Raw genomic sequence first — 26,395 nt, forward strand, 5'->3', positions numbered from 1 at the left:
TGAGTCGACACTTTGCTTATAGAGCAAATCAAATCCAGTTTCGGCTTCTCTGTGTATCACTCATGAACTTCACATGCAGAAATAATAAGTCCTGAATCTGACTTTTTAACAATTTTGCTGCTAATAATCTTAATTTTTCTCAGACACAGCAGAGAAATATTTATCAGGTTTGTTAGGTGCTTCTAGTGATGATAATCCAAACATGATTTGCTGAAGAGTGAGTCTGTGTGATTAGTGTTTGAACTGAGCTGCTTCAGGCCGTGTCTGTGTTTTTGTAAGCCTCACCTGTTGGCAGTCTCCAGGTTTTCTACTTTCCTCCACAGGTCGCTGTTTTCTGACGTGTAACTCTCCACCCTGAAACAGACGCAGATCTTAGTTCATCTCTGTACACATTCACGTTCATTTAATCTCATCAGAGGCAGAATTTCTCGTCAAGAAATGGCACAAACCACCAGGATCACTGAGCATCAATGAGACCTAATCCCTCCCACAAGAAAAACTAAACTAGATAGAGAGGTAGAGCATTGCCAAAAGGAAGAATCTCTTGAATGTTGGTGTGGATCTGCCTCACTCACATTTAAAATTCTGATATAATGAATTGCTGTTGGTGGATGGCTGTTTGTTTATGCAAATCTGGGCCACTAAAGCTCTACCTGAACTAAACAGGATATGGCACACATGCAGTCTTGTCCTTGGAATTATTTTATTTCAGTTTATCCTGTCCTCTCATTTCACTTTCTGAAGTAAAAAATTTAATTAAAGTTGTGTATCGTCATAAAACACAATAAATAGGTATGGTTTCTCAGTCTCTGGGTCAATAAAGCAGCTGTACTCTGTGAGACTGTCAACGTTTAGTTTAACTTTCATCATTTCTAAGTCACAAAAATGATAAATAACAGCTCAAAGATTCAGTGTAGATCTGAGATCGTCATCAAAAAGGTGGAAATATGTTTCCTGAGTGATGCTTTCATTAAGTCAATTCATTTTATACAACCTGTAGAAAATGATGAGCAACTAAGGATATGAAATGCTAACTTTAAAGCTAATATACAATTTAAATTCCCAATGGATCACATTCTATCTAAAATATATACAGAAGATGAGAGATGCTCTGCTTTCTTCTCACCCTTTCTCTCTTTTCCTCCCGCTGTCTATCATCTCCTACTAATCCTATTGATCTCTATTATCAAACCTAACATCTTGCTAATCCTTTTATTCATAATCCTCCTCCATCTCCTCTTATGTTATATTTGAATGTGGTTCATTTATCCATATTCCTTTCAGCAAGTCATCCTGCTGTTTTCTTTCTGAGGGATCATAAAATAATCCTGTCCTTATGTCAAAAAAAAGAAACACAAAAGATGATATAAAGAGAAAGATTTCTGTTTTTACACATCGCCTCTTACCTCTGATTCGCTTTAAAAGATCTCACTTCACTCTCATGGGATGTAGGACATTTTTGAATGGCCTGTATGAGCTTTTGTGGGTATTTATTACTATGCATAAGCAAGCCCATATTTTCACCTCTCTTCCACTGTCCTTGTCAGGAGAGTAAGTGAATCTGGCCCATGTGTTCTGCAGGTTACTGGAGTTCTGCCATAGCAATGAATGGCCATAATAACTAAGCACAGATGAGAGACAAGACGTTTCTGCTAACTTTTGCTGTTCTTTAATGAATTAGAACACGTAGACAGGAGGTGAATGCTGCTGCAATACATGCTGTAGGTGGTAAACGTTCATCAGACCTGACCTCACAATGACTTGCCTCCAGTTTAACCCTCGTCTGTTACCACACTCAGCTCCGAAGCAACTGGGAAAACCTCTAAATATAAAAAAAAAAAAAAAGATTGGCTCCTAACTAAACTGCTCCTGCCAAACTCACTTCAACATTACACAACACTATATTTTCTCTCTTCGGTCAGTTGAATTTAAATTTTTTTTTTCATGCACATTAACGGAACTGCGCATAAAAAGGCGACTGGTTGGAGACGTCTCAGGGAAAACTTTAGTATTTAACATCGCTGCCTGCTGGACTCAAGTCAGCACTCATAAATACATTGTTAGGTCAGAGAAGTTCATTTCAGAGATATTGCTACACGCACGGCTGTGCAGGACTGGTACTAATAGTTCTAGATGTGTGTGCACAAGATCTCTCATTTTACAGCTCTGGATGCTCTTCTCTAAACATAAGGACTGCGGATACATTACTAATATGATTGAAGGAATGAGAGAAAAGGGTTTGGAAAACACAAAATGACAGAAGTAAACAAAAGGGAATGGAAATGAAATGGAAAAATAAAGATATTTTCCAAGCCTTACTTTTTCTCCAGACACTCCACATATTCTTTCTTCTTTCTCCGACTCTCCTGAGCTGAGATCTGCATACAGAAACACACAAACATGCATCCTTTTTAGAATGTTTTTGACTCTCAGCAAATATTTGAAGTCACTGACTTTTGGAAAACAGCTCATGATTTTAAAAAGGGGCACCTTGTTTTTAATCTTCCGCCGGACTCTCTTCAGTGCCTTCTCTTCACTTTTTGTGAGTGGAAGTTTGTTAGGTACTGGGTAACCCTCTGCAACCAGGGTCCTCTTCTCTTCTTCTGTCAACATAAGGGGTCCTGAACCCTGTAGTTTCTGTACAAAGACACAAGCACTTCATCAATGAATAATAATTCTCAGCTGTCAGGAAATTCAGCATCTTTTGCATGACAACAAACACACTTATCTAAAAAAAAGAGATTATAGTGAAAATGCTGAAACCTGATGTTTTCCTTCAACTATACCAGAGTTGACAGCGCGTGTAAATTTTCATTGTTTCTCCACTTATTGGTGCTGTTACCGCTATGCAAGTAACCAAAAACAGAAATAGGTACGAGAACAACGATGTAGACCGTGATTTCAAAGCAGTGCAGCTGTATTATTACTAAATTGCAAAAAATCGCTGACCTACAACAATTCTGTTTAAACATTTCCATTATGGCTTCAGCACGAAAGTCTTTCATTTGGCACAAATGTTCAGAGAAAATCTGCTGAATCAGACAATGGTCAGACTCTGAATCATCAGACTTTCATTAAGTAGGCCCCATTTTATCAGCAAATTATAGGACTGATTAAACCCCAAGATTGAGGTTTTAGAAACCAGAATTCTAAACTGTTTTTAAAATCTACTACTTGGCCATTAAAGCTGATTCTGATCATCTTAGAAGGAAAATGATCTTGTATAAAGTAGGTAGAATCCCAATAAAAGAACAGTGCTAAAGCCTAATCCCTTTCCTAAGCCCACCACCCTTCTTTTCATGTCTCCCTTCGACCTAAATTTCAAGCTAAATAAGTTGGTGTAACAATAATTTGAATTTAGCTCATCAGGCTGAAATATGAGATGCAACTGTTGGAAAAACAACTGTTTAGTGCAGTGATCAGGATACAGAGTTTTAAAAGACTACCTTCAGCCTATACAGCTTACTTTCAAACAATTTCTCGACACAGTTTACTGAATTCTGATTATTTACAGAGCCTAAAATTGCGTCTGACAGAAAATTGGTGTATACTAACCTATAAATTTAATCTGCCACATGTGTTAGAGAAAGAAAAAGACTGAGAGCGGAAAGGCAGATGTTCTTTAACTCACATGTGGCGCAGTGAGGAGAGGTGAGGAGGAGATGGCTGAAGAGGAGGAGGAGGAAGAGGCGCGACCTCCCGGTCTCTGTTGTGGCTGTGGGGACGACGGTGGCAGAGGGAGGTGGGGGGAGGAGGGTGGGAGGGAGCCGTCACTGTCGCCGTGGTTACTGCTGGGAGGAGTGGGCGGGAGCTGGAGAGCATCGTCTAAAAGAGAGGAAAGCGTTGGATGAGCGCTGCCAATTTCAGCTGCCGAGTGTCAACAAAACTCCACAGAAAACATTATTTATTATTTTGAAACTATTTTTGTACAAGAGAAGAGTTTTGCTGCTGTACTGTGTGCAGCTGAAAAAAGATGGAAATAGGGTAGTTTAAAACTGACTGATCTGGAGATCTTTGTATTGCTGTGATTACTCTGGAAGATAGCAGCAGAAACACAGAAAATGGCTCTCAGTGTGAGAAGTCAACAAACTGCTGTCACATTTTTACCTTTTCCTGGCTCATTTTCAATACAATATAGTCCTGCACCTGTATGGAACAAGGACCCATGATAGGGAGAATGCTTCACTTTACCGGTGTATAATTAGACTTACTTGCCTTAATCTTTGAGACAAGCATATGTTACTGGCAGGATCAACCAGGTAGCCCAAAACCGTGCGTGCGGCAGAGGGATGATGGTTTGAATGATGATTTGATGAAATGTCACAATCTGAACCTTAGATTTGGCTAAGTTTTACAGCACATCACAATGATTGCTTCTGGTTGTACAGTTTTTTTAAGCTAACATACCTTTCAAACCAACTGTCGGGTTTTGGGGTCCAGTATTAGTAGGAGGTTTTTGAGTAACACTTGAAAGACTGGAATTAAGCTTCGTCTGACAAGACAAGCTCAAGAATTACACATTATTTTAAGTGAAAAAGGGGCACTAATTAGTTTAAGCTCAGATAATGTCTTCTTGAAAACATTGTAGGAATGTGTTAGTCAGAAAGCGACATCTCTGAAGGGACTGGGAGCATCTATGTCAGTTTGTGCTGAACTGAACTGTGATACTGCTGCAACAAGTGTGTGTGTTTGTGCGTCTGTGTGTGTTGGGTTGTGTACCGCTGGGCAGGCTGAGGTACTGTCCAATCTCTCTGGGTTCATCTTTTACAGCTACTGGCTTCGCTTCATCTTGACAGCGCTCCTACAGCAACAAAACACATCAACAACGGTGAACATCAACGGCGACATCATTTGTTGTTTTCAGACACAGACCAGATAAATGCTAACCGTATGTTTCCATGGTGATCCTCTGTGCGGTGGGGCGGGACTTAATATGAGAGGCGGGCCTTCCAGAGGCTGAGGATCTAACCTCTGACCCACATCAGGCTCCTCTTGTTTCACTAAGATGGCTGACAGGTCCTGACTGAAGCTCCATTCGAACTCTAGAAAAAAAGACGCAATACCAGACAGTAAATTAACAAGTTTGTTCTGCACCAAAGGAACTGTAGTGTTTTGTTTACCCTCGTTGAGTCACTTTCTCTGATTTACTAAAAAGAGTTGTCCTGCCTTTTTAAGTGAAGCCACTGGAGCAATTCTACTTAACAGTTTGTCTACTTTTTATCAATAAATTGAGCATCTGCCAACAGCAAACAATTTGGCCAAACCGCATCACGCATTTTTGGATTTTATGAAATGGTTGAAACTACATACAACATTCATGACAATCATCAAGCCCCAATTCCAGCCCTGAAAAGATCCTTTGCAAAAAGCAAAAAGATAAAGTTCACCAGATTCCTCTTCAGGCAGGCTTTGCTGTAGGTCTGCCAATGGGAAGTAACTGGTAGCTTATAAATCACACTTTGAAAGAGCTTCCCCAAAATATTTGAGTGCTTCCTGACAAGGCTGGTTATTACAGACTGCTGGACAACGTCGCTCTGGCAACTGTGGTGCATAATTTGTCTCCAGCGAGTGTGTATATACCCTGAAATAAAAGATGGGCTGAACCAGCAACTCGTCTTCATTATCCTTCCTGAGAAAAGAAGCAGTTGCCGCCTTTAAACACTGCAGAAAATACGCATAATCGAGCCATCCGACAAAGAGGGGAGAGTACAATTTCAAAGGAGGGTCACCAAAACACATGGCGGGTATATTTCTAAGAGTATCTCACAGGTACTTGGCTGTTTAGTCTACTTCGAACTGTAGGAAGTATTTTTAGGGACCTGCAGAGCTGCAGAAAAGCTACCAGCCAGTACTCCTGGTATCCTGGAGTCCTACTGGGACAGAAACCTTCTGGATGGACCTCTGAAAAGCTAAAGCTGACAAGGACTGATATTAACTGTTGAACGAGAAGCAAAGAGTCAAGCAGTAACTGTACTGAGTTGAGACTTTATGCAATGAACCAATAAAATTGTTTCGAAGCTGTATATTTCATTCAGTTTTTTAAAATCATTTACTCACTGAGTCAATAAAAGCTTTGCAAGTGGCAAGTAGGAGCTTCCGTTTGGACATCAGTGTCATGCCGACTTCTTACGAATGCTTTTACAATGCGATGAGAGCATCCTTAAGGTTTCTGAGGCTGTTCAGATTTTTAAACGTAAGTGATTTCCATTGTCAAGGGTGTGTTAAGATGGCAATAATTATTCACTGGAAATAGGATGGTGCCATCAGTCAGCAGATGTGCTGAGAAAAAGTAACTGTTCGAATATAATTAGATTTTTATTTTGTTTTTGGACTCAAATCATCCTTCAGAAACTAGATTAAATCATCATGCTGGTATGTAAAGAGACCGTAGCTGCTTATGTTGTTTAAAGGTCTTTATATGTTGGTCTGAGCGCTGTTAAATCCCACACAGCACGGTAACCCAACTGAGAATAGCTCACAAAAACTCCTCTGACATTATAAAATGTTATTTTTCTATTTTCAAGAGGGTCTGAGGAAAATCGACTGGCAAGAGAGCATCATGTCCATGAAACACGATAACTAAGTCAGCTGGATATAAAACCTAGAACAGCTGTTTTGAGTCTGTGCTCCAGATTTGGTTGTTTTCAGATTTTCCTAAGCAGACTATTGCTGCAATTAACAGTGCTACATAATCTAAAATTAAACGACTAGCTGGCCTTTCTCTTTCTTGCTGCTTAACTTCGAGCTTTCCATTAAGTTTCTCATTAAGAGGCTTTAAAGGAGTATTCCATTAATTTTGCCATGGGAAGCATTACTCAGCCTGTAAAGAAAGGCACACATTGTCTTCTGCTGAGCAAAGCTCTGGTTATATTTGAGACTTTAAATTCATAACAGAAAAACTAAGGATGAACAGTTTGAAAAATGTGGGAGACTTGTATGATTCACAGATTTTGACTCACATTGTGGGCTAAAGTTAAGGAGTCGCTGCTGCTTCAGTTGTGAAAATTCTGCCTGTTCTTTGGCATTATTATATCAAATGGAAATTATGCAGGTATTCACAACCTTTGGTCAGTGATAATAATGATGGACAAACCAGTGGGTCTACCAGGGTTGGTGGCTTGCTGCATGTGCTTTGAATTAAGGCTCTTTAAAGGCCAGCTGCTCCAAAGGTATCTCATTAGGCAAAAGTCACACATAAAAGTTTCTTAACTTTACCTTTAAAAGTGAAACCATGACTTAACTTTAAAAAATTTAGATGGTAAGTAAAAGGTAAACTGCGGGTGGAGACGGTGGAGTGAGTGTGTTTCATCAAGTCAGCATCAAGACACGAGCACTTTGATGTTTGTCACAAAACACAACAAGAGAGGAGCTATCGCTGCTGTGTGTGTGTGTGTGTGTGTGTGTGTCAGGAGCGAACATCACATTAATCACCTCCTGGTCTCCTAGCAACATTCTGCTGGTAAAACGCTCTGAAGTTTACAAGCTGTGTGTGTGTTGGGTGGAAGCAGAGGGGGGTGGAGGTGTGTCTGTCAGGGAGCTGGTAGCTTGTCTCGTTATCCTGTCCGTCACTGCAGCAGGGATCAGCGCAGACAGAATCCATCCTAAAAACAAGCCCTTGTGGCTTCTCTCTCTGCTGTCTAAGGACGACCAGTAAGTCAATGGTTATGGTCAACGTCAGAAAATAAACACTGTCTTTCAGAGGAGTGTTGGAGCCAATTAAGCCATTTATAACAAACAGCTGCATTGACGCCATATCTATTTTTTGTTGTTCATTTTAACAGAATAGTACAAATATGACAGGCCTATGGCACTCTGTCCATTAGCCGAATGGGTTAAGACTAAAGTGGAACTGAAGTGCAATAGAGGAAAGATCTGGTTGTTATCAAATCCTCACTATTTATGGTTCCGACATCAGCAGGTATATGAATATACAGTGAGCTGGGCTGCTATGAGTCAGTGGCAACGTCAGTGTTGTCACAATCACAGATTTCCCACCAGAGTTGAGTAAGCTGTGGTCCAAGGCTGCAACAATTACTGCTCTTGCGTTAACTGATTTAATGCATGATTATTTTCTTAGATGAGTGATTAGATTAGGTTTTATCAACACCCTTTGGAGAAACTTGTCTCTGGTGTTGGCAAGAATCAAGCTGATGTAGCAGCACACAACCCAACTGCAGCTAATATGAATTGTTACACACACCAAGATATTACACATTTCCCCCACATTGATTCTTGATTATTCAGTCAATCATTTGGGCTATTTTCAAACCCCAAGGTGACAGGTTCAACCCTCACACTAGAGAGGCTGTGGCTAGAGAGAGTTTAGCATTTTCTGTTTGACTTCCAAATTCAAACGTTTAAGCTCTTCTGCAAAAATAATAACACATTGCGACAACTGTAGGGCTAGAAATAAACCTTATTATGCACTTCATTTTTCTTTTTGAGCTGTGGCAGGGGAGCTTTTGTGTCAGACCTCAAAACCTAACTTCATTTAAAATTCGGTAATGGAAACTGTTAGATGTACATCGCAGGAACATGTTACGTTTGCTTAGAGGACTTTTATTACAGTGATTCTATGGTCTGGAGAACACAGCTGAAACTAATAAAATTAAATGCATGTTTGATGTAAACAAGCTAATGAGCACTATTTCATATTTTCATGGCAACCTCACTGGACAAACCTTACTGGCGCTTCGAGGTCCCCACCTCTAGCAAGCACCTCATCAGCACCCATTTTGTACATGTTGTATTTTTTATTTTTTTTTGTAATTGAGAGCAAATCTTTCCATACATTTAGACTTGAACATGACGGCACATTCGTTACAGCTTGTTACTTCTAAAATGTCATTCAAATGTCATTGATTAGCAGGGTGAAATCTTTTAGGAGAATCAATGAGCACAGCAAAGAACTTCAGTTTTCGGGATGGGTCAACCATTTACCCATTTCCTCCATCCTCCGTATCAGAAAGAGCCTCACAAGCCTCTCCTAATGAGGCCATACCCGCTGTTAGCCTGAGTCCTCGTTAAGCCTGCTGCCCTCGTTAAGCCAGGGCGTGATTGGAAGCCCTCTACCAACATTTTTAATGAACACCAGAAGCTTGAGCTGTGAGGGGATGCATGGGTATATTGGCATTTTCATCAAAGAATAAGAATGGCACAGACGCTGTCAGCGTTGGAAAAGCAAAAAGGATAAAAGAGATTATTTTCTGCAGTTGTACTAATTACCTCATTAGGTATTTGGTGATCTTTGTCCTTCATGTTGTAAGAATTGGTCAACAAATCACCTGATAAAGAATGTTTTCATTGTTTTATGACTTCAAGTCCTACATAATTGCAACTAAAATTAGCAATTGAATAAGGAAAAGTGAAAACTGGATGTATAGTACATAGATTTTCATACTACACAGTAAGATCGTGAAAGGAAAGCAAGCAACAAATAATAACAATTACTAAACTATGTGCCAGGGCTTTGAAAAGCATTCTGTAATTCTGTAGTTCTTGCCAGTGTGAAGAAAATGTAAAAGATGCTGTGAATGAAAGTAATAACAGTAAAATCTGATCCGCTATGCTCTGACTTTACGGATTTTCTTTGGATGTCGTTAATAAAAAATAAAAAAGTCTTCCTGTGTGGGTAAAATGTTGTAAGGCCAGGTAAGAAATCCTGTGTTAATGACCAAAGGCCGCAGGCAGTCATCACAGGGGGTTAATGGAGGAGAGGTGGTGGCTGTGTTTGATCTCAGTGGGGCAGCAGTAGCATTAAAACATTAGATGGATCAGCGCAATAGGAGCTGCAGTAAAAACACACAGCTTCTCTTTCACTGAGTCAGAGCAACAACAACCACGAGGCTGAGAGAGGAAAAGAAAAATCTTGCCGCAAGTTTCGATAATACAGGGTGCGAATGTGAGATGAGTGCTATAAAACACACAAAACATCATATTTAAAATGGCCATAAATGAGCTGGACAGTTCTGCAACATCTTTATGAGCTGTTGTTCTGTCAGTGCAATGGAAGGTTCACTGGGTGTTGTAGTAGATTTTTGGCTGTTTGATTATTCAAACATAAGGTTATCTGCATCTGTATTGTTACATTACTTCTTTCTATATTTATATTAAGCTCACATGGAGCAGTTTGCTAGATAAAGGTATGTTTCGTTGAATTACAACAAACTGACTAGCAAAAAAAATTGTTTTCCTGCAAGTAGTAGTTGATTTCTTGTTTTCTGTGGAAAATATATTGAATTTCTATCTATGGTGTGCTGTATTTATTGTACTTGATGGTTACTTTTTGGCAAAATGGGTCCTAAAACAAGTTCACTGGGCTATGAATCGACACAGAACCACCATGGGAATAATATTATTAAAATATGTACAGATGTGACAAATTTAAGAAGAAACCAACATGAAGTGGGTGAGTAAAGTCTCTGTTAACTCTGCTGCAGGGATGAACATTGTTCCATTTCAGTTCAGTTGGGTTAAGATCTGTAAATATTAAGGTCATAGCCTGAGATTCGCACAATTTTCATTAAACCAGTCAGACTGCTGATGCCCAATGTTTATGGGAATAGTCACCTTGGAAGAGACCATTACCATTAGGATGTTCCATCATAAGATAAAGATGGAGGAATTATTTTAAATTTACAATTTACAGTGAATGTCTTCTCTGTAATTGTTACACTTCACAAAGCTGGATTGGACCTTCTGGCGGGTCAGTTTAGGCCCGCGGGCCGCATGTTTGGCACCCCTGCTCGAAAGGGACAAGTGGACCCAAAGCCTGGCAGCAAAATGCCCCCTACAGCATAACATAGCCTCCAGATCCGGTCAATGTCAACTTTAGCTTTGATTGACTTATGATCAGAGCACCAACTGCTGTATACATCTTGTAATTCTCCCTAGACAGGGCCTTAAGGTGCTGTCAGTGTTCTTGTCAAACAAGACACACCAAGATCAGTGAATCCTTTCATTTAGAACAGACACAACACGGTATTTGAAAGGTCAAGAACTTCTACCATCCCTTGGTACCTAATTAACCAGACTCATCATGACAAATGAGCAGCTGCTCCTCCTGTCTCTCTGGATGTGGAGAAGGCCTGTGAAAGGCAGCAAGCACAAGGATCCTTGGCAAGAGTGCTCTTCTAAAGTCTGCAGTGAGCTTCACTGCAGATTAGAGTTCAATACCGGGAACTGAGATATGAGTATTTATGGCCAAATCTTTCCAGATACTGCTGCCATTTAGGAAAAATGCCTATGAGATTCCAGGACTTTTTGGGCCTTTTCATTCACGTATATTCTCCATGTATTGAAAGAAAGTTTCCATCTCTGAGCTGCATAAATTAAATCACCCAATTGTGGAACTGCACTCTAAAATCAAATATTGAAATGTTATTGTTACAAAGGTATTCTATTACTTTTCATATACAGCTGTATTATCAAAATATCATTGATACCAAGATGGCAGCTAATCCTCAGGAAGTGCCAGAAAATATTTCTCAGGGTGTAAACAAATCAGAGAATGAAACTATCCAGCAACTGTTCAACAAGTGGCTCAATCAGATATGCAGTTCATAACTGAGCATAAAGTTGCATTCAACAGGCGTAACATCGCCCTAATCTTATAACTAACAGTCAGACAACACTCCTTAAACCACGACATGTAAAAATGGCTGCATGCCGCCACAGCAAGTTAAACTCTTTGGTCATTTTCTCCAATATACCCTTGACACAAATGCAATTTAATGATTCCGACCGATGCAAATCCAGTTTCATTTGTTGGCTCCTGGGAAAAAAAAGTGATATTTTACGGTATAATCTCAGGAAGTAATCAAATATTCAACCCCGGTGGAGGCTTTATGATACTTTAAACTTTTACATGTAGCAGCAACAAAGAGTAACAAGTTATTGTAGTGCAAGAAAAACACAACAGCATCATCACTACTTGTTTTGTGTGCGAGTCTAGAAAAAGTAAAGGCAGACCCAAAAGCAATGTGAACAGAACATGAATCAGTCAAATTGTCATATGCTATTTCTCTTTTAAAAAAATTAAATGCTAACTTAAAGTCACCTGCCTCAAAATCAAAATAAAAGTAGCCCATAAAACATGATGTCAGTACAAATATTTCTGCAAGAACCCATGTGTGCATGGACACACTGAGGTCGAAATGTAAAACGGTATAAAGTTAAAGTAAATATCCGAGTTCAAACTTGGGCTTTATGGAGCAGATCCTGGTTATAAAATGCATGCATGCAAACTTCCAAAATAAAAAAGGCTGGAAAAGATTCAAATACATTTTTTGTGTGTTTGTGTACCATATGTGAGCATCAGCTGACAGTTACGCAACTACAGACAGAGAATGAACAAGAAAAACTGTAGAAAAAAACATAAACCAACTTGAAATAAAGGCTGTCTCAATGTTTTATTATTTAATGCCAATGTTTAGCGCTTTAAGATGTCATTTTAGCGTTTAATGTCCCGTTTGCTTTGGCATCAGTGTACATACATTCAAATCAAACTATATAAGTTAGGTTTGGACTGACTGGAGTGAATCTAATCCAACACTGATTTATAAAATTTTTTCATTGTCTCCGAAGGGGAAAATATTACGCTAACAAAAATCTAGCTCAGTGTTGCACTGAAAATAGGCACATTCTAAAAATACACAAGTCAGAAAGTCGCTTTTTTCATGTGAGCCACCTATTTTTTTTGGTAAATGTGGTATTTTCTATGCAGGTAATGTGATATTTATATCATTAAAATAGGTTTAATTGGATTAAGGGGGACAGAGAAGCAGAAAGATAGAAAACAGGAGTCATAGAGAGAAAGAGAGAGAGAGAGATAACCTGACAGAGGAGAGAAAGAGTTTCCGCTGGCTTCGGCTAAAGCTGCAGACTTAAAACCATATGCTTGTCATAGTGTTGTGTGGGTCTGTGTGTGTGTGTGTGTGTGTGTGTGTGTGTGTGTGTGTGTGTGTGTTAGGTGGGCAGGGCTTAGCTGGAGGAAAACTACTCAGACTGGGATCCTGCTGCTCAAACAGCAGGATCCCCGGGACAAACGGAGAACAGACAGCATGCAGACAGACAGACAGACAGTGAGGGAGACAGGTACAGACAGATGGGTAGAGACAGACAGACAGGATGACATGAGGAGGTATTGAAATGGATGAGTCAGTAAGAGAGAGAAAGACGAGTAAAGCAGGATCTGAAATATACAGTATCTGTATGGTACGCTGCAGCAGAGACATGCTCCTGCAGGCATCACTTAGAGTCAATATAATGGACAACAGATTACGCCAATTATCACAAATGTCATATGACAGACAGTGGATGGAGCCAATCAGACTGCATGCTAAGTGTAATATCAGACTGGAAAACTGAGCCAACCAGATAACCAGAGGGACAGCTAGCATGACAAGAAGCAGACTAAACATCAGCAGCACAGTTTTCGTTGGCTCTGCGCATTTTTCAAACAAGCATAAAGTATCCTACCAGACTCTTGGTCCATTTTGATTGACAGGGCAGGACTCTGGGGGGCGGAGTCTTCGCTCAGAGAGTAGCTGTGCTCTGCTTGAATATCTGCAAGATCAGAAGGATGGAAAATGTAACCGTGCTGGGTTCATCTGTCTACAGTAAAGAAGATTGTTGTTGGATTACTGGCAGCAGCAAGTGCAGGTGCACATAACCTGAAACACCCCCAGCTTCTGCATTCTGTGGTGTTCCATATCATTGATCTCAACGATGGTCATGTATGTTTAATGGGAAGATTCACTCTCACAGGATCCTTTTCTGACAACTCTAAATGTACAACTGCTATTAATGATCATTCAAATATACATAGTTGTGTAAACTTTACAGAAAGAGCCATAATTCCTGTCCAGTTCTTGGCACCTGATATGAGCTGTGATATAATGATATAACTAATATAGCAAAAGAAAGGCCACTGCTTTCAGACATTTTTGCATATTTTGCCACCAAGGCCTTGATGATGATGGGGAGATCTAGACCTCCTCATAAATGTTCTCCTCAATATTCATTATTTACTCTCAGCGAGTAGAGTTTGCTGCATATTTTATAATGTCCAACAGCGCACAAGCATAGAATGACAATTACAAGACTCTCGCTATCATTTTAAATCAGTTTTGAAGACTTATTTGGAACAAAAGCCCATCGTATAAATTTTCTTATTAATTTTTAGATTTATTTTTGCTATCAGCTGTCAAATTACTCTGTATTTTTGTCTTGTTGTTGCACTTGGGGCTTGCATTGGATATTTTAGGTTTAAATCAAATGCTTTTTTTTTTTAACAATTTTATACTATTATTAGAATGTACTGTATGTAAATTTCATCCATGCAGCTGGCATGAAACATGATTATTACTGAATAAATGCATCACAGAGCTCCTGACATTATTAATATGTACATTTGAATTCTGTCTGTGCATATTTGACCTTGCCCCGCTGTTCAGGCTTTTACATAAAAATGACTCAGGTGCTTACAGAGACATGACTATGATAAAATTACATACTGTTGTTCGTTGTCGTAGGAACCACAATGACGACAGCGATGCTAATTTCTCTGAAGTGAGCTTTAGAGGAAAGTAGCAAGTCAGTGTCTGTTTTCCTCTCGCTTCAAGGCAGGGGCTTTGGAACTTTCTCTCATATCATGCAATTTGACATCTTTGGAGTGCAAGAAGCCAGAGTTGAAGTCAGCGAGAAGTAAAAAGTTGATACAGTTGGTCTCCAGGGTTTCAAATCAAACTGAATCTTTTCTATATAAAAGTTGGCTAAAGAGGGGAGCAACTGGCTGCTGTGCTGCAAAGGAAACACTTGGACCTGAAAGCATTTCAACGCAGGATGTTAGTGGAAGGAATAACCTCTGATTTAACCTAAGTGAAGCTGTATCCCACTGGATTGTTACATGTTATATGTATTCATTTTCAACTGTTGCATTTCAACACTGTGAACATCTATAGGGACTGTGGCATGTGTACTGTCATCATTATCATTTATCCTAATAAAAGAGGGGCTCACCTGGGCTGCTGTCCATGTCGATGTGTAAAAGTGAAGGTCTGTCTGCCAATAGGGGTCGCTCTAACACATGGTCGTCAAAGAAACTGTTGAACAGTTCACTGCTGAAGTCGTCCATCTGGTCACCTGAGAAAGGCTATGAATATAAACAAGGAGACAGAAACCGTTATTAGCCGTCTTGTATAACAAAACTGTACACAATTCAGTGAGAACCACACAACAGAGCTGTTCGTCCTAGCCAAAGAAAAGTTCGTGTTTTGGAGATGTTTGTGGAAAGACGTGGCTGTGTGCTTGATCAGGCATCCTTTGTTAGTAGTTTCATAAGCTTGGCACATCAGGAGACCAAAGCTTATAAATGTATTTGCATCAGCCACAGCAGATTAATGCTAACAGGATCTGTGGTTATAATAATGCATCAAAGTTTTAGACTTTCTGTGTTTGTATAAAGTTTTCTGACCCTGAAAAAGATACTCTAGAGACTACAGATTGCAAATAGGATTTCGATTTTTGATTAATCAGCTGATCATGTCCCTGATTCAAAATCTGAAAAAAACTAAACTCACAAGGGTCTAATACAAAGAAAAGCAGCAAATCCTGGGGAAGCTGGACATAGATAACAGTCGGAAAATGACTCAAATGACAAATATTCGACCTGTAGCTTCAGTTCTACGGCGGACCATCTCTCAGTGTCAGAAATTAGACATAGACTGTGTTGATGCCTTGAGGAGTCAGTCAATGGGAAACAACATCGATAGATAATCCTCAGTCTGGATGAATGAGTCACTGAGCTGAGAGCTGTGTTCTGGAAACCTAGGATAGCATGGTGCTCTGATTTCACTGGTTTACACACACACACACACACACACACACACACACACACACACACACACACACACACACACACACACACACACACACACACACACACACACACACACACACACACACACACACACACACACACACACACACACACACACACACACACACACACACACAGTATGAGTCACCATGGTCTTCAGCAAACATGTAGAAAGCAGAACAAAAGCAGACACTCATACTGGCTGGTCGGGACCCAGTAATATACTCTGCTTGGAGGCTCCTCAGACAGACAGTGACAGAAAAAAACTTAATTTAATTAGCAACAATCACAAAAACAAAAAAAAAAAAAAAAGATTTACATGTTTTATTCCTGGAAATTAGTTTAACCTCCTCTGCAAAAACTGCCAGAAGTGTCAGAGCAGATAAAATCAGTCCAGTAGCAACAATAAAGACATGACTGGGATAATAAATACAGCTCTAAATTCAGCATGTTTCTAATACAAACAATGGATCAAATGTGTAGAGTGAAAGGGCTCACTCCTTTTCACCAGCTCTATCAAGGGTTGTTGTTTCTTGTAGCTCATTGCTTTGGATTTCCATCCTGCAACCTCTGCTCTCATCAAACAAGTGGCAGCAGGCAGCTTGGATAAACTCATCTACCCAACAACAGTGCATACATAAAACACTGTATTTATCTAATTTCTTTTTTTTTAAGTTATGGTGTATACTTTACTTGAGATAGGTAGATAGATTTACATCAGGACTTTCTGAGCACTCCTTTTATTTTGATTCTCAAATTCCAGTTGCCTGTAAACACCCAGTACGCTAAGCATTTGTCGGACTCTCATGTTATGCTCACACACCAAAAATTTACATAAACTTTATGATTTGGATCTGCTTTAAAGGCACTTTTCACTCAGCTTCCTTGGTCTTTTTAATGTATGCATACTTAGAAGCCTCAGTGTTTGTAGGGAGGCTGAAAAGAAGAAATACACCAGATGAAGATTATTAAAGGAACATCTGTTTAATGTGAACAATAATGTCATATTCCTTAAAGCCGAGGTAAGCAGTTATTCATTCTGGTATCACTGAGCCAAAAAAATCCACAACATCATTTCAGAATATTGTAACATTCAAGTGGTTTGGCAGGAAGATGGACTTCCATACCTCCCTTTGGCTCCGTTTCCAGCTTTAGAAGATCTAGGCCATGATGGAAGATTTTGGCCAATCACATCTATTAGCTGTTCTGCAAATGATGAGTACAGTGGAGGGTTGGTGCTCGATTTGATGATTTCTTTTGCCTGACCAAAGCTACCTAACCTTGACTCTCTGAACCTCCAAAATCAGGCATCTTGTCTTTAAAAAATCCCTAAAATTTAATTCATTCATCAGAGTCGGAAAGTGTAAGAACAGAAGGAATATCTGGATTTTGAACTTCCCGACTGTCCTTTACTCATCTGTGGCACGACATTCGGTCAGAAAACTTGACCACATCTAAGGTTAAAACCATCAAGATACTTTATTCCACTTGTCTCATGTGAAAACTGTCAAAATGTGCTCATGATTTTTGGAAAAAAGGAAAGAAAAAAACAGCAACAACTGCTTAAATTGTAAATCAATCCAAAACAGGAAGATGGCCTTATCAAAAAGAGAGTCCCACATAATAAAACACCTGTCAAGACTTGCAATGCAAACTCATAGAACCACTTACTACTTGGCTTTGACAGGTAACTCCATTTTTCTGCTATGGTGTCTGATGAAGCTGTGTAGGTAGATTTATGTGCAAGTAGGCCTTATGTTAATTGTAGCCAATTAAATTTGATGTCTATGCTCTGTGTGTGCATATGAAATGTATGCATATTCCTGTGCTCCTCTGATGGTAGGGGCTTAGGACAGAAAGAAGAGAGCTGCAGAAAGACGGCTATATTTTCTAACTCTGACGGCTGTTTGTTCTTTTTTTTTTTTAAATTTCTGCCTACACCTTTAAATACAGTCCAGACAACCACATTTAACAGTAACATTCACAGCTTCACACGCGCATTATCTCAAAGTCTGTGTGTGTCTATATTTGTGACTTTGTTTGAGAGGTCAAGTGTGTCTCTAGTGAAAGTCTGGGACACATGCAGCTGCCAAATGAAAACATGTGGAGCAAACACACACACGTACACACACACACACACACACACACACACACACACACACACACACACACACACACACACACACTGGGGGAATGAGTGCAGATGCTGCATAGGAAAAAAAAAAAGCACAGAAGCAGGACACATGAAGAACAAGTGATGTTTTGAAACTCAGCTGAACCATGCTGAGGTCTGTAAATAACAAAAGGGGGAAGGTTTGGGATTTGGAAGCTTAACAGACATTTTTCACACATGACATTTTGATTTGCTGTAGCAGGAAAAAGTGCAGGTGTAACTAATGACATTTAAGATCTCTCTGTTACATTTAGGTGCTGCAGTAGCCCGTGGCAATGAGCCAGCTTATACTTGACAAGAAATAGCTCAGCACACAAGTGCAACTTGTACTAATCTGTATTTCTAACCTATATGGACACATCCAACCTTTAAAGCCTATTTTTACTCACTGCAATATAAAATCCTGCACCTCTATGGAAGCGGCAAAACCATGGCTAGTGAGAAATTTAGAGAATTTAAACATATTAATTTTATACAGTGTTACAAAGTTGTAACAGCATAAACCCAACTACCACTAAAATAACAAAACAAAGTTGATTTCTTTGATTATTTAGATTGCAAAATTAAAAAAAAAAAAAAAAAAAACCTGGAATCAACATGTGCAGAAGTTTTCCAAGTAGAAAGTAAATGGTGGATCTGAATATTAAAGGTATTTAATTTGCTTTGAAACTTCTCCTCAGCCTGCAGTTCAGTCGAATATTTCTTGAATTTTTGTCATGTAATTACTGATCACAGCTGAGTTAGTCATGACTTCTCTGTTGCACCTGAATTTTTACATTTTTTACAGAACCTGCTTAGTGCAAACAATATATGTTAAAAATGAGACATGTATAAAGCAATGTTGGTGAAATATCACAATTGTAAGATCCGTCTCTGATAAATGGTGTAATTCAGGTAATTTTTTAAAGATAACATACATTTTGAACCTGCCGGTGGGTTCAGAGAGTTAACTGGCATCGTAACTGTTGGTTCTCTTTCACCACAAATAGAAATGGAAATGAGTCAGTTGATTCCTTACCTCAAGGCTCACTACAGGATAAAGAAACTGCCAGCTGCTGCTTCCCCAGATGTGTGCACACACTCAGTGATCCTGCTCCTTCACACACAAGTGAATACCCACTCATTCATAAACACCCACACACAGGAATAGTGCAGGTATCCTGACAGAGCGGCCTTGTTCTCCTGCTGCACGAGATGTCAAAACAATATCCGTTTAAATAACCTCGACATGGACCCTTTAATACTGCTCCAACAGGGAATATGGGTCACATTTAAACTGGCCGGCTTGTGGATAAACAGTGAAAAGTTTCCTAATTGGTGTATAATGGAGCAATGCAGCGAGAGAAAAAGCAGAGAAAGGTCCATAAATGAAACGCTTACATATGTGATCTAAAATTAGCTCTCGTCGCTGCATTCGTCCCAGAGCGTCGGCCCATATGTAGCGGTCCACTTACATTGCTAATGTTATATTCTGTGGCACTCGCTGTTCCAGTAATGACCCTGTAATGTGACATATGCAACACTGGGCCTCAGTTTTGTATTCAGCCTCACTAAGTGACCCACTTTTGCAATATTTAGTCGGGCTAGGTGTGTTTTCCACTTACTTCCAACACACCTGTAGCCCGTGATACCGCTCTCACCTCCTACTAGCAACCTGTTTGAGGTTAATCTTTTTATATTCCATCAGCTGCCACAGTGATAAAGAATCCACGGCCACAGTGATGTTTTTTTCCAACATGTTCAGGTATTCCTGCTGGTGAGAAGACCTCCTCTCAGGGCTGAACATGTACAGACTGCTTCGCATGGTTTGGTGGCTCCCATTTTAACACTGATAAATGTCATTACACTTTGTGTTGTGGGAAACCAAACCATGCACTGTCGCACTGCAGCCAAAAGTAATCATTAAAATGACCAGAAGCTCCTAACATTCCTGGTATCTTATAATTACACAGCAACAAAGTCCTGTTCTGCAGCCCTCTGTCTGATGCAACTTGATGTGCAACCTGTACAGCAACGTGGCCTCAAAAATGGGTAATTTTCTTTATACATTATGAAACAGTCAAAAGACTAATACAGCTTTTGAGGCACAACATGACATGTGCTGCTCTCGTCAGTAGATTCAGCACACCAACCTAAACTGTGCACCACAAATTCAAACCTATAGCATGCTGTCAAGACACATCTGACATGAATAACTGGACTGAAACCTTTCTCTGAGATAGGGCTTCACTCCTGAGGTCTCAATATGTATGCAAACTTGTGTCGCATAATTAAGGGAGTTCAGACACAAACAGTATTTTGTCTTCCATGCCCATCTGGATGCCTCTTTTCTACCGGCCATATGGGTGTTGGTGTTTGCAGCAGTCAGAATTCAAATTAGATGAACTTTGACTACTTCTGAGTCCTGAGCCCACTGAACAGATTGTGTTGTCTCTCAAAAAGAAACTATGAAATCATCTTCAGATTTGATGCCGCTGGCAAATCAGTTGAAGTATTTAGTGAGCAAATGATCAAGAACGGATTTAGTCCATACAAAGCTGTTAAGACTATCATAATATTGAGGAAGGTCTGCACAGTGTCTAAGTGGTTCGCACCATCGCCTTGCAACTAGAAAACCCCCAGTTTGCATCCTGGCCTGAGCCTGGGATCTTTCTGTGTGGAGTTTGCATGTTCTCCCTGTGCATGGGTGGGTTTTCTTCAGGTACTCCAGCTTCCTCCCACAGTCCAAAAACATACTGAGGTTAATTGGTGATTCTAAAATGTGAGTGTGATTGTTTGTTTCTATGTGTAGTCCTGTGATAGACTGGTCCCCTGCCTTCACCCCAACTCAGCTGGGATAAGCTTCAGCCCCCATGACCCTAATGAGGTATAAGCAGTGTATAGAGGAATATATTGAGGGAAAGAATAATATTAAATAATAAAAAAGTAGAAAAGTCTAATTGGAGTTTATCAGGATACTGTAAATACATTCTGATGGCCTTCAAACTAATCATGTGTGACTTGGTTTTGTCAGGAAAAACAATCAAATCTGAGCTTAAAATTAGGCTATTTCATGAAACCCTTTTTCTTCCACATTTCTCATTTAAAAAAATTTGGCACAAATAAACACTTTGGTCCAATCATTCTGGAAAAAAATAAGAATTCTGTGAAACAAGACAAAACTTCTGGGACTTTTCAGCTGAACTGCAGGCTGTGTTTACACAGAGCAGATGGAAGACTTGCTAAAGTGTAAGTAGCAAAACATCTTTAGAATGTAAAGCCACCATTTTTTCCAGTAGTGGTAAGATTTGTGGACACTTGGGGAAAAAATGTTGTAAATGTTAATTCCAACTTTGTTCATTTTTATAAAATGAATAATCAAATCAATTCTACTTTGGTTCTACCTCTAACCATTATTATTTCCATAGAGGTGCAGGACTCTATATTGCAGGGGAAAAAATCTGTGAAATGAGAAACATGAATGTATAAATAAAACACCCAGAAACTGCTTGGGGTGCAGAGGGTTAATTAGTCAAGGGGATGGAGAATTTCACCTAATTATATATGCAGATAATATGATTGTGTTTCACCAATCCATTGTTCTGACAAAAGGTCGACATGTGAACTGTTTTCCCCAGCTAAACCCAGTGCTGATGCTAATCTGCAACACATCTACACTGGCATTCAGTAGCAAATGCAAAAGCAATACAGTATTTTCTCATAACAGACTTGGTTCATTATGTGCCATTTTCTAGCACAACTTTAAAATACAGAGATAAACAAAGAGACATGCATGCAGTAGAAGCTGGGATTGTCAGTATTAGGACAGGAAGCTTAATGAGCCTAGAGTGGCTTTAGATGCTGATGCTGGAACAGCTGCAGTCAGTGTGAACAGAGGAACTGAAGTCTGGACCTGTCATTACCTGAAACACTGCCCTCTCTGCTGGGAAAAGAACCACAATGGGGAGAGAAAGAGTGTTAAAAAGCAGTTGACAGGTTTTATGGCTTATTTCGGAGCTGGTGTGTCATTAGGAGGGACGGAGCTGAGATGTAAACCACACAAAGAGAGCTGGGAAAGACACATGCAAGGAGTAATTATAAATGCAGAGAGTGACTCTGTTCTGCCTGTAATTAACGGTGTTGAGTCTCAACGCATCTCTCTCCTCTCCTTTCATTTGGCTGCCTCACTGGTTCAGGTGAAATAGTCAGAAAAAGACAGAATAACCAACTTTGGTCCGCATGTGAAGTTTGGTGAAGTTTGGAAAGCATGGGGACAAACTGGATTATCGAGAGTCGGGCCAAAAAGCATATGTCATTGCGGAACGAACATTTGCAGTGGAAACTATTGTAAAATCTTCAGAACATCATGTAAAGGCCAAAGGAAAATACACTGAAAGAAAAAAAAAATCTTGAAGTCATGTAGTCTCACATTCAGCCTTCTAGACTGTAACTGCTGATCATTTATCAGTTGCGTATTGCAGGAAAATAAAATGTGGACAGCAGATTTATGCTGCCATAAACAAAGAAAAGAGGTTAAAAAAAGTAAAATAAAGGAATGCAATCCCTAAATGTGTATGTTTGCATTGAAAGTTTGAGCTTCAAGGCATCAAAGGAGCTGCACATTTACACTAGACTGCAGGAAATGCAGCATCATACAAGACAAACATCTCCCTGCATGAAACTGACAGTGATTACTGCATTACTGCTGTCTTAACCACAATTTTTAGCAATGGCATCATTTTTCCTTATCATAAAAATAAATCATATCATATAAAGTAAAAATACACTACTGTTCGAAAATTTGGGGTCACCCAGGCAATTTCATGTTTTCCATGGAAACTCACTTTTATCCATGTGCTAACATAACTGCACAAGGGTTTTCTAATCATCAATTAGCCTTTCAGCACCATTAGCTAACACAATGTAGCATTAGAACACAGGAGTGATGGTTGCTGGAAATGTTCCTCTGTACCTCTATGGAGATATTCCATTAAAAATCAGCTGTTTTCAACTAGAATAGTCATTTACCACATTAACAATGTCTAGACTGTATTTATGATTCATTTAATGTTATCTTCATTGAAAAAAATACTTTTCTTTCAAAAATAAGAACATTTCTAAGTGATCCCAAACTTTTGAACGGTAGTGTAGATATCTAATGGCGATACAGTAGACAATGTGCTTTCAAAATTCTGCAGGAATTAGGTTTAATGTATCCTGAGTGGACACCAATCTGGTTCTGAAAACCAACTTTACTAAAGTTTCGGGCTACAGCTAATGATTATTTCCATTGTTGATTAGTCTGAGGTCAGTTTTCTGGATTAATCAATTATGTTTTTAGTCAATGATATGTCAGAAAATGGTAAAAACTAAATGTCCCAAAGTCTAAGTCTTTCCTAAAAAAAATTAATTTTTAAAAATAATGCTTGTATGAGGAAATACATTTGCCACCGAGGATGTTCCCCTTGTTTAAAGACATTTCCGTACATAAACAATATTAGTTAAAAGCCTGTACAAGTGCTGCACAGTGTTTTAGGTTTAGCTGTCTGTTATCTTCAGCCTCTTGCAGTCAATTAATCACAATGACTGTTTTTAGTTAACACAATTTATGATGCAGCAAGTTCACTTTCCCACCATGAATGAAAAACAAATTAAAAGCAATTGTTTGAGAAGAGACAGCCACACGTTCAATCATCTGAAGAGGTTTCACTTCAAGTTGGAAAATCATCAGTCGAGCTGCAAGAAGTGAATTCATCTGCTAATATTTTCATTAATGATTAATCTTTGAGATAATAAATCAAGAACAAATACAAAAAAAATGCTTGTTGCTTTTCTTTGTCAGTTAAGATTGTAAATTAAATATCTTGGGATTTTGTGGGGTATCTTTTTCACAATTTTTGGACATTTCATAGACATAGTGACTCATTGAGAAAACATCTACATATTAACACTAACCTTTAAATGCTAGAAACGTACTCATATTAATCACAGATAAACAGATTGGCAGACTATTTAAATAAGACAGCAAAATGAAGCGCGACCGGTTGACATTTTTAAATGAAATTGCAAATTTGACAGACCTGAAAACATCAGGTCATTATCCTGTAATCCTGCCTGCCATAGATAAGAAAATGGCAATGTTCTCTACTGTATTTGGCTTCATGTGGTGCTGAGCGGCTGCAGTGGTTTGGCTGCATGTGGCCTCAATTGAACCACATTTCAGAGTGAGAGCAGCAGTGGTTACTGTGTGTGCTGAGACAGAAGTGAGCTATAATTCCCAATAAAACAGTACAAAAGTATTTTTCTTGCTCACACACACATGGGGCTGCATGCCTGCACACATTCCTTCTGGCGGATGAGCGGCCAATCAGCGTGCAGCATGCAAATGAGATGGGTGTGTCTCTATAAAGCTGGAGTACAGGGTCTGAATGGAGAGTAGAATAGAATAAAGTAGAATCGAATCTAGGGCGGATGGAGGGAGCAGGAAGAGCAGGAAATTAAATAAAGAGATAGTGGAAGTAGGATGGAAAGTGCGTATAGATGTGTGAGACTAGAATTCAATCAAACAGAACATTTTACAACTAGAATATCCAGAACTGTCCTCACTTGACCTCATTTTCTGCATGTGTGCCTTGAATGATTGAACACAAATTTGCTCTAAATAAGAGCTGCAGGAATTTGTCAATGTATTTGTCAAACTATTTTGATGGTAAAATTAGTTATCAAGTCAATTCTTCAGTTTCAGCTTTCTAAAAATGAGCATTTGCTACTTTCATTACTCAGATGAGAATATAGGAGATAAGTTTGAGGTGATTTTTTTTCTACTTTATGAAAACTTTATCGGCAAAAACACAAGATTACCACCTGACGATGAAATATAATCATGAAAAATGCTGAAATTGTTCATCCTTTTCGACATTTCTACCTGCATTTTCCATTCATATCCACCAGATTCTAAAACTGGCCCTCGTGTGTCTCATGTGCACCTCTGGCCAACAGCTAATAAAAAGTTAAACGGGTGCATTGCGTTACCATGGTAACGCTGGCTTGCACCTCGGCATACATCACCATGAGATGCTGAACACTGTGCTATAAATGAAATGATTAAATAGCAGAATGAATGGCATATTATTCCATTATAAAGAAACCAGTAGTGCTAGCGCTACTCCTATTTTCCTCCAGGATTTAGGGAACCCATTACAAGTTCTCAGCTGGTGGTAGAATGTGTTATCCATGTTTGATCCTTGATCCAGTGTCTGTAATTCACTTCCAAAATGAATCTGTACTCCATGATGACAGCGTATGTGTATGTCCTGCTTTTATTGTCTGGTAAGGAGGTGTGTCAGTAATCAGATGCATTCTGAAAGGTACATTTCTTAGCTATATTTTAAAAATGGTAAATCGCTGAAACTGCTCTGTATGGGAGATCATTTCCAGGTATTGCAGCTACTCATTTCATTATTTTCTTAAGGAACCTTGATCAGCTCTATGCTGTGTGCATGTATTTCTTACTCCCCCTGGTTATCAACAGGGCACAGACAATATTTGAAGAGGTAAACACAAAACAGAGCAGGGAGAGAATGAATCCCTTCTGTATTGTACCACAGAGCACACCTTAATAAAAAACAAGGAGTGTATGTCTCTTAGTGCCCATTTGGTGGTCGGTTGCTCCCATTTTAGCCTATTCGAAACAAAGACATTATAAAAAACTTCCTAAAATTTTGTTTAAATAGCAAATATTAGGGGAAAAGTTGACAAAAATCGAGTTCTCTGCTAATCGGGAGCCACAAATTCCATTTTACAACATACATTTGAGAGTTGGTACAACACAAACAATGATTTCAGAATTAGAGAACTGTTATTTTATACTGATTACAGAATATTATAATAATATAACAGTCGGGCGAGACCACCTACAGGTAAAAAGTAGGGCAGAAGGTACATTTACAATAAACTATAAAACACAAACAATTTCCATTCTAATGTTGATCCACATCTGCAAATGAGTAATTAACAGTTTCCCCAACCACCTAGTTAGTGCAGGTTTAGACATGTGGCATATATTTATTATTGTGATCAAAGCTAAAGAGTGAAACAGCCAACACATTTTTGAATTTCCCTCAGGATTAATAAAGTATCTATCTATCTATCTATCCATCCATCCATCCATCCATCTATCCATCTATCTATCTGTCTGTCTATAAATGTGACATATGAGTACAAGCCACACTATAAAAAGGAGCTTCACTTTGATAGTTTTATAGAAAGTTTGTAATATCAGTTTAACACCTCATCTGCAGCCATTTATTCAAAGTAATTTTTGAGCAAGTGCTAGACCAGAGATGAACACAAAGTTAGAGGCA

General features: G+C 39.1%; 1 protein-coding gene across 1 annotated transcript in view; it reads right to left on the reverse strand.

The window, feature by feature from the left end:
- The window catches only part of creb3l1 (cAMP responsive element binding protein 3-like 1), a 34,580-nt gene that overhangs the window by 6,517 nt on the left and 1,668 nt on the right, over nt 1-26,395 (reverse strand). The window contains exons 2-9 of the mRNA XM_023295266.3: nt 15,022-15,154; nt 13,480-13,566; nt 4,888-5,042; nt 4,720-4,801; nt 3,632-3,825; nt 2,491-2,637; nt 2,320-2,378; nt 286-354 (exon numbers count right to left, since the gene is read on the reverse strand). Of these exons, the coding sequence (XP_023151034.2) occupies nt 286-354; nt 2,320-2,378; nt 2,491-2,637; nt 3,632-3,825; nt 4,720-4,801; nt 4,888-5,042; nt 13,480-13,566; nt 15,022-15,154 (926 nt within the window). The remainder of the gene's footprint in view (nt 1-285; nt 355-2,319; nt 2,379-2,490; nt 2,638-3,631; nt 3,826-4,719; nt 4,802-4,887; nt 5,043-13,479; nt 13,567-15,021; nt 15,155-26,395) is intronic.

Source organism: Amphiprion ocellaris, chromosome 24 (genome assembly GCF_022539595.1).
Source record: "Amphiprion ocellaris isolate individual 3 ecotype Okinawa chromosome 24, ASM2253959v1, whole genome shotgun sequence".
Taxonomy (NCBI): Eukaryota; Metazoa; Chordata; class Actinopteri; family Pomacentridae; genus Amphiprion; species Amphiprion ocellaris.